General features: G+C 36.3%; 1 protein-coding gene across 1 annotated transcript in view; it reads right to left on the reverse strand.

Moving 5' to 3' along the window:
• Positions 1–8,694, reverse strand: part of LOC134532389 (neuroligin-4, X-linked-like) — a 222,089-nt gene extending 213,395 nt beyond the window's left edge. The window contains exon 1 of the mRNA XM_063368824.1: positions 8,028–8,694. Within this exon, the coding sequence (XP_063224894.1) occupies positions 8,028–8,472 (445 nt within the window). The 5' untranslated portion in view covers positions 8,473–8,694. The remainder of the gene's footprint in view (positions 1–8,027) is intronic.
• Positions 8,695–14,324: the final 5,630 nt, after the last annotated feature.

Consider the following 14,324-nt stretch of genomic DNA (forward strand, 5'->3'; position numbering starts at 1 on the left):
TTTGGTGGAAATTTAAAAAATATATATATTTCGTAGAATAAATATGACGTTTTTCCCAACTGAAATTTCGGATGAGAGTAACTTGAAATTAAACCGCCTTATAATTGATATTTTCTTCGTGAATTATAAAAAAATATCACGGGTGAGTTTTATTTTTTAAATAAATTCCCATTTTTAAGCTACTGCGTTTTCCCTGATCCATAGCTACTATTTCATAATAAACGCTAAGAATCGTAAAGAACTTGTATAAACCAGCTTTTTCAGGAATAAGTTTGGGAAGCGATTTGGGATTAAAATTTCTGTTTATGCAGTAAATGAAGCACATAAAAAAGGAAGGCAACTGTTAACATGGAGTTAGCTATGTGTATTATACATAAATTAATTTATATTTTAAAAGTTTGGCTTTTTACAGCGTAAAAATGAATCATATTTTATTATTTCTGTAAAAATCACATATGTAAAACTTTAACAAATTAAAAATATATTTTTTTAAATGCGTGTAAACATTTTAACATATTTTTTTTATAAAATTACTCTGTTAGAAATAACAGTAAAATTTTTAGACTTTCAAACGAAGAATTCGCTTTAAATATACGAACCGCGTAGAAATAACGCTACATTCAAACTATCGAATTATGTTTTTTTTTTAATAAACAGCATACACGCACATGTGGAAGAAATAAGTGTGTTTTTGTACGAGTCTTAATCAGATTTTGAATATTTTATATATGCACCAAGATTATTGTTGTGGGTCCATGTTCAAAGTAAGTGAACTTCGTATTTGTAAATTTACAAAGGAAACGATAAACTTATGAAGACACCGGGATTATTTTTTACCAGCTTTATTCCTAATTTTAAGATGAAAATCTTTAACAGTGAGGGTGGATTAAATTTTTTTCTTTAATAAGCTATGATTTTATTTAAAAAAAATTAATATTTGGCTTTCGTTTAAGAATGTATAATATATTATTTTAGGTAATGTCGCAAACAATTATCTTTTTATTAAACGCAAAGTTCTTTAAGTATAAGGAATATGGCAGAAACACGTGTGTAGCTTATTTAGGTTAAGACTAATAACGTTTTTTAAGCAACATATAACACTCAATTTTTAAATTTTTTTATTTTTTTTTATTTTCAAACTGTTTGAATATGAAATAATTTTAATTTAAAACATCTCGTAAAAAATGAAAGAATCTAACATCAAAAGCACCAGCATAATTTAACATCAGCACAGACTGTAACAATAAATCCTTATCAATAAAATACAGCTAAAAAATAATAATCTTTACTAATGAGTATTGTAAAAAAACCTGCTTTCAGAAAATAATATTCGATTGTAGTAACATAAATTCTCTATTCGCAACCATTCCATACTGTTAACAAGTTATAAGCTGGTTTTGAAGTTATATAAAACTGTTCTTGTCATAAACAGAATTTTTAAAAATTTATGGATTCAAATGTTTAGCATACTCCTTATTATGGTGCTGGTAAAGAGGGATTGTGTTATTTCTATTGGCAAACCCTTTCACTATTTTTTTTGTTTTCTTTCCGCTGTACATTTTATGAAGGGTGGACGGACAAATATCACAGAAAGAAAAAAACATGAAAAGAGGACACAGCCAAAATAACAATAAAACTAGAAGACAAGAGAGACTAAACAAAACTTGGCGAGTTGAAAGAAAAAGAAAGCCTCTTTCAGTATCCCAGGTTGTTATATAGTCGCATGGTTCCACCAAGTTCTGACCTTTGTCGATTACAAAAATTGATCTGACAGAATGAAAAGTCATGAGTGTTCATTTTCTTCTAAGTACCGGCTTTTTTTTTTCATTGGAGCTCAGCTAAGGTTTTTTTTAAGCAGTCAAAAGGTAACATCAAAGACGCTTCGGTGTTATCGACAGATCAAGTGTTCGAAGAGTGACCGGTCTGACGATATGCCCCTTTTCTAAAATCGTGGGGAGAGAGAGAGATAAAAAGATAAAGAGAGAGAGAGAGAGAGAGAGAGAGCACTTCGGCAGGACTTGGTCCTAATCTCAAAACAACACCGCGCGCCGAAATGCCAGTTCGCGAGAGAAGATACGTTTGCTTCCGTCGGGTGGAAAACGTCTTATTTGCTGACCTAACCAACGCGCGGGCGTAACTTAGTTTCTCTTTTCCTCGCTCCCGCGCATGTCATACCTGTCTTTGAAACTCTTTTTTCGCCGAGACCGGAGGAACGAGAGAGCAGGCGTTCATTTCATTCCGTGTTCGGAAAAGGTGGGGGGAGAGAAAATCCCGCCCAGGACTACCGGGCGCAAAGCACGCAGAGAGACCGACCCTGCAGGGCTAGGAAGAGGCCCGCTGCCGAGATGGACCTTCGGAAAGAGAGGAAAAGGGCTCGTTGCGTGGGCTGGAGATAAAGGGCACACTGGCCGGGAGGCGCCTGGGGCTTTATCAATCGCCGTTTGAGACGTGATCATAGGAACGCACGTACCCTGCACTTGGCGCCGTGTCTCTAGAGACAACCCCCCCCCCCCTTACCACCTCCTTTCTCGCGCACACGTCGTTCTGACACCCCTCCTTCCTCCGCTTCACCGACCATCCGTCCCTTCGCGGATGAAGAAGAGGGCGAAGCCGAAAGAAGAAATTTTTCGGAGGAGGGAACATATTGCCCCGGGTGAGTTTCACCCCTCGACCCCCTTTTTCCACCAAGAAACTCACCCTCATCACTCACGGAGATCACACCTTCTCCATCCTTATTTTTTTGCCCCCCACCACCCGTCAGGGATTTGTCGCGGCAAGGGGTGCAAAAGAACTGATAAGGGCGAGCTCCTTGCACGGATCTGAAGTTTCTTCGCCTCTACGTACACGCCGTCGTGTGGGGATGGAAGCGACCGTGCCCGCCAACGAGGTAATATGCTGTAAGGCATTGGTACAGATTGGGCAAACACCCAAAAGAATAAAAAAAAATAGTCACCTGGAAAAAAATTTCAAAAATTGACACAGAATTAGGAATAATATCATGTTTTATACGAAACTCTCATTTAACACATACAATGTTAATAAAGGGTTCAACTACTACTAGCGCCGTTAGTTCGCAGGCCGCCGCAAGCTTCACTAAGCCGACGAGACACGCCAGGTCAAACGTCAGGAAGTTGCCAGACCTGTGTATATGACCGTGGTGCAGATGCGTCCAGCAGAAAAAAGTTAAACAGTGATGTTGCTGTATTTTGAACTTCAGTTACACGCCCGAACAATCCATGTTAGTGCAACTATGAAATTTCACTACTGGGAAGAACTAAAATTATTTCACAGAAGTTATGTTTCTTACAGAACATAACCAACTCTTAATTTGGTTATTATTACCTAGACATGCGGAAAGAAACCCTCAGAAAAGGCAGCCTTTGGGTATGTAACCGAGAAATGTGAAACTTAGGTTTCTATTATGGCATGAACAATACTCCTGGCATCAGCCCTCTATGTAAAAACAAAGGCGGTCGAAAATATAATTTCTAAGTGTAATAATTATGAGGTGTGCGCATTTAATTGTAACTGAAAAGTAAATGTTATACGAGAAACTAAATAAATTTAGGACAAGAATTTAATATTTAAAAACTTATCATATTTTTATGTACTATATATAACCGAAATATAAATAAGTTTTTTTATTTTAAATCTTTAAAACCTGAGGACAAATGCATTAAATTATAATGACACTAAATTATTTTCTGCATTGTCACTTTAAAACCAATGTCTTCAAAACACATACAACTTCAAAGCCTGAAGTTACAATAAAAATAATTTATTTAAATTTTTATACTATTTATATTGTTATATGTCTCGGTCAGTTTTTAAATAAGAAAATCAATTTCACAAATTAATATTGAAAGGTACGTTGTTATCACAATAGGTGTTCTGGACTAACATCAAAAAACAATGAGCCTTTTTTCTTATTTGAATACAAACACTCTTGAATAAAAAAAGTATTTGTGAGAGTTCAAATTACCATTAAAATGGGCACATATATTTTTTTGTATTGTCCTATTAACATTTTTTTCACTACGCCTAAATGGTTTTTTACAATATTTTTTGTTTGGTTGCCTAAAAAAAATGTTGCTTTACGTATAATGTAAATAAACCATAGAAACAACAAATTCTTGAAGATGTTTAATATGTTATTCAATTAAAATGTTTATTTAAATTTTACATATAAGTAACGAAAAGTAGTTCTTTCTAAGCCTTAATGAAATTGTTTCTTCTTTGTTATAATAATAATATATCCTTATTTACTGTATTTGCTTTAATAATCATAGAAAAAATTTCATTATAATAGAAAATTAAAGAAACATAATTAATAAAAATTTGAAAGAAAAAAACACATTCTCTATCATGTTATCTCAAATCTAAATATCATTTTAATTTAAACATAATTGTTTAATCACCGAAATTATACCATTAAAAAAATTTCTCTATTATGTAGCTCAAAAATGATTCTGAAGCATTCTTTGAGCGTACAATATATTTTTTATCGAAGTACCTCGTGTTAGAATAAAAAATAAATCGCCACTTCTCAGTATGTAAAAGAAATCACAGTACTTCCTTTATCTTTTACGGGAGAACCTTACATACATTTTATATAAACATAAAACAATCTCCAGACGCAAAAATAAGTTTATGAAAACGCGAGAACACAATTTAGCGACGAGACCTTAGGAGTACGCGACGCGTCGAATAGATAACGAAGTTATTGGAGCAGCTATGTAAGCGAACCAAATATCGTAAGCTACAAGTTCTCGCCCTTATTTTCTTTTTTTTTTTTTTCTCTTTCTTTCTCCTCCTCCTCTCCCCTTTTACGACCCCTTTCAAACACCCTGGTATTCGATGGGAAGAGGGAGATGGAAAGGCGACTAGGGACAGCACGTGCCGATCTCTGGAGCGAACCTAGGAGGCTTAGGGGGGTGGGGGGAATTCGGGTCAGTAAGTAGTGGGATTGACGGTCGAAAAAATTACCACGTTTATTGTGTGGAGCGTGCGATAGCGAGGAAAAAGGATCTGGCTAGGGGAATAAGAAAAGAGCGAAGAAGGGGGTTCGCAACGGCGAAAGTCCCCAGAGAAGGTTTTTACTAAATTGAGTTGGTTTGATTTATTCTTACTTTCTCCACGAGGGGGGGAGGGGTAAAGGGTTGGGGGAGGGGTAGAGAGCCCCGCTGAATGGCAAACCCTTGGGCCTATTCGCAAAGAGTCTCTGATAACGCTATCTTTTAAGAAATTATCTCCGCCGTGTTCTTAAAGAGGAATTTTTTTGGTCGCGTCTAACAAGTCGCAAAGCTTTAAACTGCTGCACACTTTTAAATGTTCCTTTTTAAAATTTATGAAGCAGACTAGTTACAAATTATCAATAATCTTAGCAAACAAATTGATAAATATAAAAGTTCTGATTTATCTTTATTCAGACATTTACTTACAATAATTGTCTTGGAGTTTCATGAAAATAATAAACAATTTTTGCGAACTTAACACAAGAAACAAACTTCTCTTCCTCACTTATTATTATCGTTATCTTTAAAAGATTTGTGCAATGGGAGTGCATGACTTGATGTAAGTTTTTGGACATACGCCATTGCTAAGAACTTTTTCTGTTGAAGAAAAACTAATAAATAAAATAAATAAATAAAAATAAAATAAAAATACTCAAAAAAAGATACAAAAAACACACAAAATTAAGCAAACAATTGCTGTTGTCAACAAGGATATGAACACCACAAAATATTCCGAAACAGGAATATGGTCAGCAAACAAAGAAAAAAAAAATGTACTAAGAGAACGAAAAAATCCCCACAAATGATGATAACACAAAAATATTGAAACCCAAAATAATTCGGCACAACAGTTAAAGCGAGACAAAAAACATGACAAAACGAAAAAACAAACAAATACAATAGTTATTATTATCCTTTTCACAAAAGAAAAAATTCTTCCAAAAATCGTAATACAGCTTAGTTTATAATAATCTGGTAATCTGGTACTTCTAAAAATCCTTCCTTTCAAGTACAGCCTTGTTTTAAAAGTCCGTAAATTTACTGTTTAATATAACATCGTGTAAACAAATATCACGTTTTTACCATATAAAAGTGTTTCATCAACAAAAATAATATTTTTTTTTTGTTTTCTTATTTAATCATTAAAACAATTTAAAATGTTTGATTGATCCATCCTTTTTTTTCAACCATGTAGGCTTTTTAATCTCTTTGTACTCGTCCTGATTGCAACTTTTTATGAGATAGGCTACTGCTTGTTTAAAATGCGATTATGTCACTTTTGTTAAAAACGCATTGCATAAATAAGACGGTCATTGTAAATTAGTAGCTCTGATGTAATAAAATTATTTTTGTCCTTCAAAATCTTGATATAATGAAATAATTCCAGGTCAGAATCAAAATTGAAACGATTACTATAAATTTTTTATTATTTACAAATTTTCAACTTGCGCATTGTACCACAAAACCACACAGCCAATCAGGTCGAAAGAATATAACTACTGTTTCGATTACTGTACACAAAGCGAAGTAAACCCAGAACAAAATTTTTGTAACAAAAATATTGAATTAAAATTTAAATGCACCAAACAGCAAAATACAACTTTATGATTTATATAAAATAAAAAATAATAATTTAGTTACTTTTTATACATAAGTTTCAGGAAATACATATGGCATGGTTTCACTCAAATAGTAGATATTTTTTTATTTTCACATTTTTGGATTTGTGTTAAGGAAGTTTTCCAAAATATACAAATATAAAAGTAAAGTTGAATCATTCAGTGGCTTCGGAAATACAGAAAACTTTTTTCTAGTAAGTGATCACAAAAAATAAGTGAGGAAAAAAATTAGTAACTAAAATACGCCTAAATGTTTTTTTTATTAATAGCAGGAATATAGCATCGTACGTATGGGTATCGAAGTTACCGTATAACACAGAATTCAAAGGTTATATACATAGTGTTAAATAAGTAGGAAACCTTATTATAATGGCATGAAAATATAAGAAACAACAAGAAAACAAAATATTTGCAACCTTCATAAAAACTTAGTTAAAATCCGTAGTTATGCACGCGAAAGGAGAAGTATAAGATGTCAGACATTAGGATATGACCGTGTGGCGGACATAGATAAACGACACACAGTGACTGTTTTTATGTTAATAACTTACATCTAATGATTTTATATTATAAACCAGAATAACCCTTTTTTTCTCTATTAGGGATGGAATTTCAAAAAAATTTTGTAGACTCTGCGTTAATTCATGGTATGAGATAGCTGCATGCAAAATTTCCTCCAAATCCTTTCAGTGGTTCGGGCGTTATTGAGTAACAAACATTCAAATATCTAACCACCTAAACCTACACATTTATAAAATTAGTAGGATTACTAACAATGTGAAGATAAAAATTCATTTTATAGTTTCAAAAAAAAATATTAATGACATATTTTGCGTCTCACAAACAATTTAAGTTCATGGACACATAAAGATTCTTAATATTGTCCCAAAAAAACAAATGTGGTTAACTATTTTTGACAATTATTGTTGGAGTTGCTTCGCTTCCGGGATGCAGCCGCATTAAAAAGGTTGACGCGGCTACCCAGATGATGGCTGCCGCAAGATCGACCTTAAACGTCGGCAAATATCTTTATATACCTTCGACTTAGGCTACAACCCTGAAGCCAAGCATCTCCAGACATCGTGTCCGCGAGAGCCAGCGGTCCTTATTTTGATTATGCCGTGCAAGGGTATCCCCCCTCCCTTTTCTTTTCTAACCCAGCGCTCTTAGCCTAAAGACCCTACCGCCCTGGAATGCCCCCATGGGCATGGATGCGGATACGCCGCATACGCAACCGGGAGGGGCGTTAGAGCTTTTGGCTATACACAGGGGCTGAGGCTACTCTTTATTTCGATTGACCGAAAAACCACCCTCGGCAGTGGAGACCCCCCGATCTCCGAGAGAGAACTGAAGACGAGAGATAGATCGCCGGACAAGGAGGAGGGCCACTGACCTTGCGCCGGCGCGTAGATGTTGAGGTAGAGGCAGTCCTCGCTCTGGTTCCTCAGCAGCGGCAGCAGCCTCCTGAGGTGCTCCAGCCGGCCGCGCGGCATCCTCTCCAGCGCCGCAGTCTCGTTGGCCACGTCGGGCAGCCTCTGCGGGCACGCCGGGCCGGGCCGGTCGGCGGCGCGCACCCCCTCCCACGGCGCCGGGGTCCGCGTGGGGCTGAAGCGGTTCGAGCGGACGGGCGGCGTGGCGTACGGGATCCCCAGGTAGGCGTCGACGGCGCGCAGGTGCTGCTGGTGCTGCGACGCGCGGCCCGGCTCCAAGGCGAACCCCTGCAGGCGGCCGTAGCGCGTGTGCACGACCCTGGACGCCGTCGCGGCGACGACCAACACGACGGCGACGCACGCCGCCGCCAGGTGCAGCACTAGCGTCGCGGGCCCGCGCCGGGGCATGCCGCTCTCTACGACGAGCTGCCGGCGTCGGGAGGGCGACGACCCCCCATGACGGCGCCTCGCCTCGACGGCTCCCCGCTCCGGCGGCGGCTGGTCGCTAACAGCTCCCGGGACCTGGGCGGTCCGTGCTCCCCGCCGCCATTTGCTTTCCCTCTGCTTCCGATTACACTTCCGACAACCTCTAACCGCGACGTCTGGGATAGGTAACGCTCGTCATCGCCATTCGCGTCGTCTGTAACTCACCCTCGTCTACTGTGCGTCCGCGACCGAACCCGCAAGAAACCTTCCTTCCCGTAAAAACCGCACCCTGTGGACTGTGGGGACTTCACAAACCTCGGCGTCTCGGACAGACCGCAACGCGACCGTGACGCTATCGACGACGCCTAAGACGTATCACGCTCGCCGTGCCTGGATGCTCTGCCGCATGGCCCCGCCCACTCGCCGCGTGGTCACTCCTCGCTGCTCCGAGCATTCGGCCCGAACATCAAAACAGATATTTTGCTTTATGCAGGCCGGTTGCTGTTAGTTTTTAAATCTTCCTCGGCGAGTCACTTTGGCCGCGTCAACTCGACCGGGGCAGCGCCTGAAAAAAAATATACAAAAATTATGTTAATTTGTTGCTGAGTGCTTTTGACATCGTTAATTACAGAAAGCTGAAGTGATGGCACATACTTATAATAGAGTTACATTTTTAAAAACATTAAAAATTTTTTGCAAAGTTTTACCAAATGTTTTATTTTCATTTTTTTAAATTCATATGAACACCAGCTAAAGTTTTAGTAATCTAGTTACTTCTTTAAGAATAGTTTATAATTTTTGATATTTATAATAATACTCAGACAAACCAAATCTAATGTTTGAAATAGGATTTATTGCAATAACATATTTGTTTCGATAGCTTACGAACAATAGGATTTTTGTATTTTTTTAAAAGAGGCAATTTTGTGGCATCGTTTAAAACTAATAAACATTAAGAAAATATATTTTTATAATGTTTTTTTACCAAATAATTAAATACTACAATATAAAACCACAGGTTTTGTCGTACTACAAAAGTTTCTCGTCGGATGTATCATACACTTTTCGCGGGATATGTTTAATAAATGCATTAATTATACGTTTTTCTTTTGCTTGGTTTAAAGTGCACACTTGTGGTCTTTCTGTATGCCATCATGATACACAGATGATCTGTGAGGTGGTGATCTCATCCATTCGGAGACAAGGAAGGTCACCAATATCAGTGCTATTGAACTACAATGTTTTGACCTTGTATCGGCGGCATGTACTTGCTTGGTGTCGAGTGTTGGCGCTGAAGCTACCTTCACTTTTCTCTCTTTCTGTTCGGGCCTAAAGATGCCACTATTTATCACTTTTCACTAATTTATGTCCTACAAAGTGGTATGAACTATCCCAGGACCTTCGTGAAAACTTTTACACTGGTATTTCTGACAGCATGGTCACAGGATAATTTTTATATTTATCTCTGGTAAACAAGGACTAGATTTAAATAACTTTATTTAAAATATTTATGGAGTATCCTGGCATGACCTATTACATATACTGATCCAAAAAAATTGTTAAACAATTCAATTATTGTTATTAGTTTAATTGTTGAAATGGTGCCACCAAACTAACTAATGGAGATTTTAAAGACCAATTTTGATTGACACTAACCTAATATTTACCTGACTGAACTATAGATACATTAGAATTTCTGCGTCATCATTCATTTTTTATTAGAGATAATAACTTCAAAAATTTAAATTTTTGTTGATTGAAATACTTTAAACAATTACTTGAACTCAGAACAGTCACTTCCTGCTGGATATGTCTACGTATTGCTTGAAAAAATTGTTAACATTAAAATGAAATGATATTTTCACGTGATGTTGCTTGACTTTAGGGTCCAAACCACGTCAAAGGCGAAGGGTTCACCAATGTTTTGATTGAAAATTCAGGCGCCATCTTCAGGGTAGCAGTCACTCAGCGCAAATAGTGACCACAATTTTGACATGGAACGTTGTATAGAAACCCAAAAGTCAAACAACCTCGGACAATGCCCGTGAAATTCTGTGACACTTAATAGGTATCTTCACGTTTAATAAAAGGGGGAAATAGATTACGATTTCCTACGAATTGCTTGTTATCCAACATAAATCTTGAACCATATTGACACATTTTCTACGCTCTTGTTCGGGAATAATCGCGTGGTAATAGCCTTCTAAAGAATTTACGGCCCACCCCTCCCCCCATGATAGCCAGCGGAAAATATCTCAAATCGTTTCATAGGTTCACCTGAAGAATTCGGAGAACGGGTGGCGATATTGGTTCTCTTAACGGGGGAAGTTTTAAGACAGTGTACAGGTCGAGGAGGAAGTTTATGAACCGCTGGAAATTGCCGATGCCCTTTTCGTTGAAGTTGATCGGTTAGCGTGCAGGGGCAAGGAGAGAGTGTCATATTTCAAGCCCTTCAAACTCCTGTTTATAAATCACATTTCTCTCATTAAAACTTCCCCGCTGATCGCAAATTTTTTTTCAGCCCCCGCGATATAAAAGCTCGGCTTCCAAACTTGTTAAAGTCTCTTTGAGACGCTGCCATCGATCCGAGGGGAGACGGCTCGCTGATGGGCTACACAGAGGGGCTCTTTCCCAGCGGCGAGGCGAAGGAATTTCGCTCCTCTTTTGTTAATGTCGCCGTCGACGCGCCGCAAGAATCTTGCCGAGTATGACGGTCTCCAATTACCGGATTAGAAATTTCCTCCTTGTTAAATGAGCACTGATTAGATTCGCTTAAATTATTCCAGCAGGCTGCCTCGAAACGCCGAAGTGCCGAACGCTTTACCCTCGGACGAGGTCTGTTGTTGCAGCTTATATCCCTGGTAAGGATGAGCTACAGAACGTAATAAAAAACGAAACTGCGTGAATCGTGAAAATCTCGACGTGAAACTTAAATTAAATAAACAAAACTTCGAAACTTTTCGTTTCCTCAGGCACTAAGTTTCCTTCATCAGTGCTTCTAATTTTCTAGAAGAAGAAAAAAATATGTATTTATTCCAATTCTCTGCCCTGAAGTCATGCTCTTATCATTTCAACTTTGCTCTTGTATAATCTATTTTGCGAATAATTGTTCAGTGACGCGAAAGTTGATTTTATGTTGAGAGCCAGATGTTCGAGAAGTTCTTAAACAGAGAATTGCAAATTCGTAAGAAAATGAAATTATCTGTGACCATCTGCTGATGAACACACAAAAGTCCCTTTGACTCGAAAATGAAACAGCATATTTATCGTCAAAATGTTTACTCTTCATATCTATATATCTTCTAAGTTTACCATTGTAGACCGGAATAATACCAGATGAACGCAATATAGTAAATCGCGTGGTAAATAAAAAAATATTATGTCATTCCATGTTTTTGAAAAATAAAAAAATGCTTTACTTACGCAATTTATTGAGTAATACAATAAAGCTATTTTTTTACTAAAAATTATGCGAAGGGAAAATTTTATGATTACATATATTTAATTCAATTCACAAATTTATATATGTGAGAATTTGAAGTCCTATATTTTTTTTCATACTACGCATAAAAATTGTTAGGAATTTGTATAAACCTTTTAAAGTAGAGGTTACTCAATACTCAAATACTGCAAATAATTCCATCGGAAAGGAACTACTCACTTCATGTAGATAATTTGATGAAAAAGTTCTCTGAAAAAAGAAAAAATCTTACAGAGATATACTATTAAAGTTGGTTTTACGACAAATCGTGTTTATCGAAGGAAGTTTGCAACTTTAGAGCCAACATTTTGTGTTCTGTGGAAAGTATATCTGTGAAACGAAAACTTTTGTAATGCCAGTACACAAGAGAAGGACACATCAGTTAGAGTTTCATTTCCATTATTGGAAGCTCTTGATATATAGTAATCTTAAGGCGTTTTAGATGCTGCGGTCTGGAAGGGAACAGCAACTTTATTTTTTGAACGTAACTTTTTTCTAACTTGTTCAACAAATTCATGTACTAAAAATACAATTTGATATTATTAGCTACATGAATTACCACAAAAATTACGAAAAAGTTGTGTGTACTTATGTTCGCGCGTTAAAAGTTATACTTCCTTGGAGTAATAAAAAACATACTTATAGTTTGCATGCAAATCATTAAAAGGCAAAATAATAAAGGACTCTATTGATATTAAATTTAAGGTTGGAAAAATATTAAATCAATCAAATTAAAATTTTTATAAATACTCAATATTCATTATTAATATAAACACATGTATACAATTTATTATTTATTTAATAAAATGTTTGAGATAATTTTATTTAATAATTATTATCAATAACTATGCTCAACGTTCATTCTTATTTATTTATTTTGTATGTATTAATAAAATAATAATCCAACTTTCATAAATTATACATACCGGAACATAACCTCACTTTTAAAAATTTTCTTGAAGACACAAAAAAATTTTAAAACCACGATTTCTTTCACTAATATTCACAATATTTTTTTTAATTATATGAACCATTATTTAAAACCAATCGTTAAGTATATGATTTAAAACACATAGTTGATTTAAATTAGTATGTATCCTTTTTTCATTCTGTCAATTTCTCATTATTATTTACCTCGATTTTATTAGCTTCACCTGTACGTATGTAAGAAAGATCTATGTAATAAAATCTTTCCATTCATTTTTTAATTACTTTTAAACATCTGAATGTGTTGAAATTTTTCATACACACAAATAACCTCTGGCAATGCAATATTTTGATAACTTAAACATTAATGTTAAAGGCGAAGTAGATAAATATGAGTGTCAAAAAACCGCTAATTGAGAGCTATGGGAATAACCAGGTTTTTTGTTTATCCATGAGGTCGGGGCATGGTAGGGATTATTCCCTAGATTGATTGTTTCCCCGGGGGGGGGGGGGGGGGAGGTTAAAGACCCAAGATTTCAAAAATTTTGAAACGCAATGCTTTTTCGTTCTTTGAGTGTTTCCGATCCTAAAGGTCGATTTTTTTTTTTGGGGGGGGGGGGGGGGTTGGACGTAATCCAAATGCGCCTAAATTTAGACAATTTCAAAAAAATATATATATATTTTTATTTAGAGTGTTTGCGAGGTCAGGTTATGGTGGAAAATGTCCCCGGGGTTCGTTAGTGGCAATATGAGTACTATATCTGAAATTATCTGGATACTCTTCCGGCGTGATCAAGTGTATGATACGGACATTCCATCAGTCCGTGTTGATTTCAACACAGGTGGTGTACATATAATTAAACTAATAGCCATCCAGTTTCCAGCGAAATACAGCCATGGTACTGCTGAAAGGCGGACGTTGCCATTAATATCGATTTTGGGCATCTACCGTGCAATGAAATGTAAGGCTGCACTGTAGATTATGCAATAGTTTATTTTAGATCGCGTCTCTTTGCTGCCGGACAGGCTTATGTAGCTCTCAGTCGCGTAAAGTCACTGGATGTCTAAGTATTAGAACGTCATTGCTCTAAGATTACAATAAAAGTTCCAGATGATTAAGACGCATACCTGAAGTGACTAGATAACGTGAACATTAAAGACTAATTTAATTTCATTGTAACAATTAAATTCTTTAAATACTCATATATATAATATTTTTATTTTGTTACAAAACTCATATTCAATACTATTATTTTATCTTGACCCTAAAAAAAAAAATAAACTTATATTTTATAAAACTAAAAAACCCGCTTTTATCGTTAAATAAACTAAATATTAAAAAATAATATAATGTATATTTAAGTTTTATGTCCAACATCCAAATAATGCACTACAACTCTATATAACTAAAACCGTGAGGCTCTCT

Source organism: Bacillus rossius, chromosome 5 (assembly GCF_032445375.1).
Source record: "Bacillus rossius redtenbacheri isolate Brsri chromosome 5, Brsri_v3, whole genome shotgun sequence".
In the NCBI taxonomy this organism is placed as follows: domain Eukaryota; kingdom Metazoa; phylum Arthropoda; class Insecta; order Phasmatodea; family Bacillidae; genus Bacillus; species Bacillus rossius.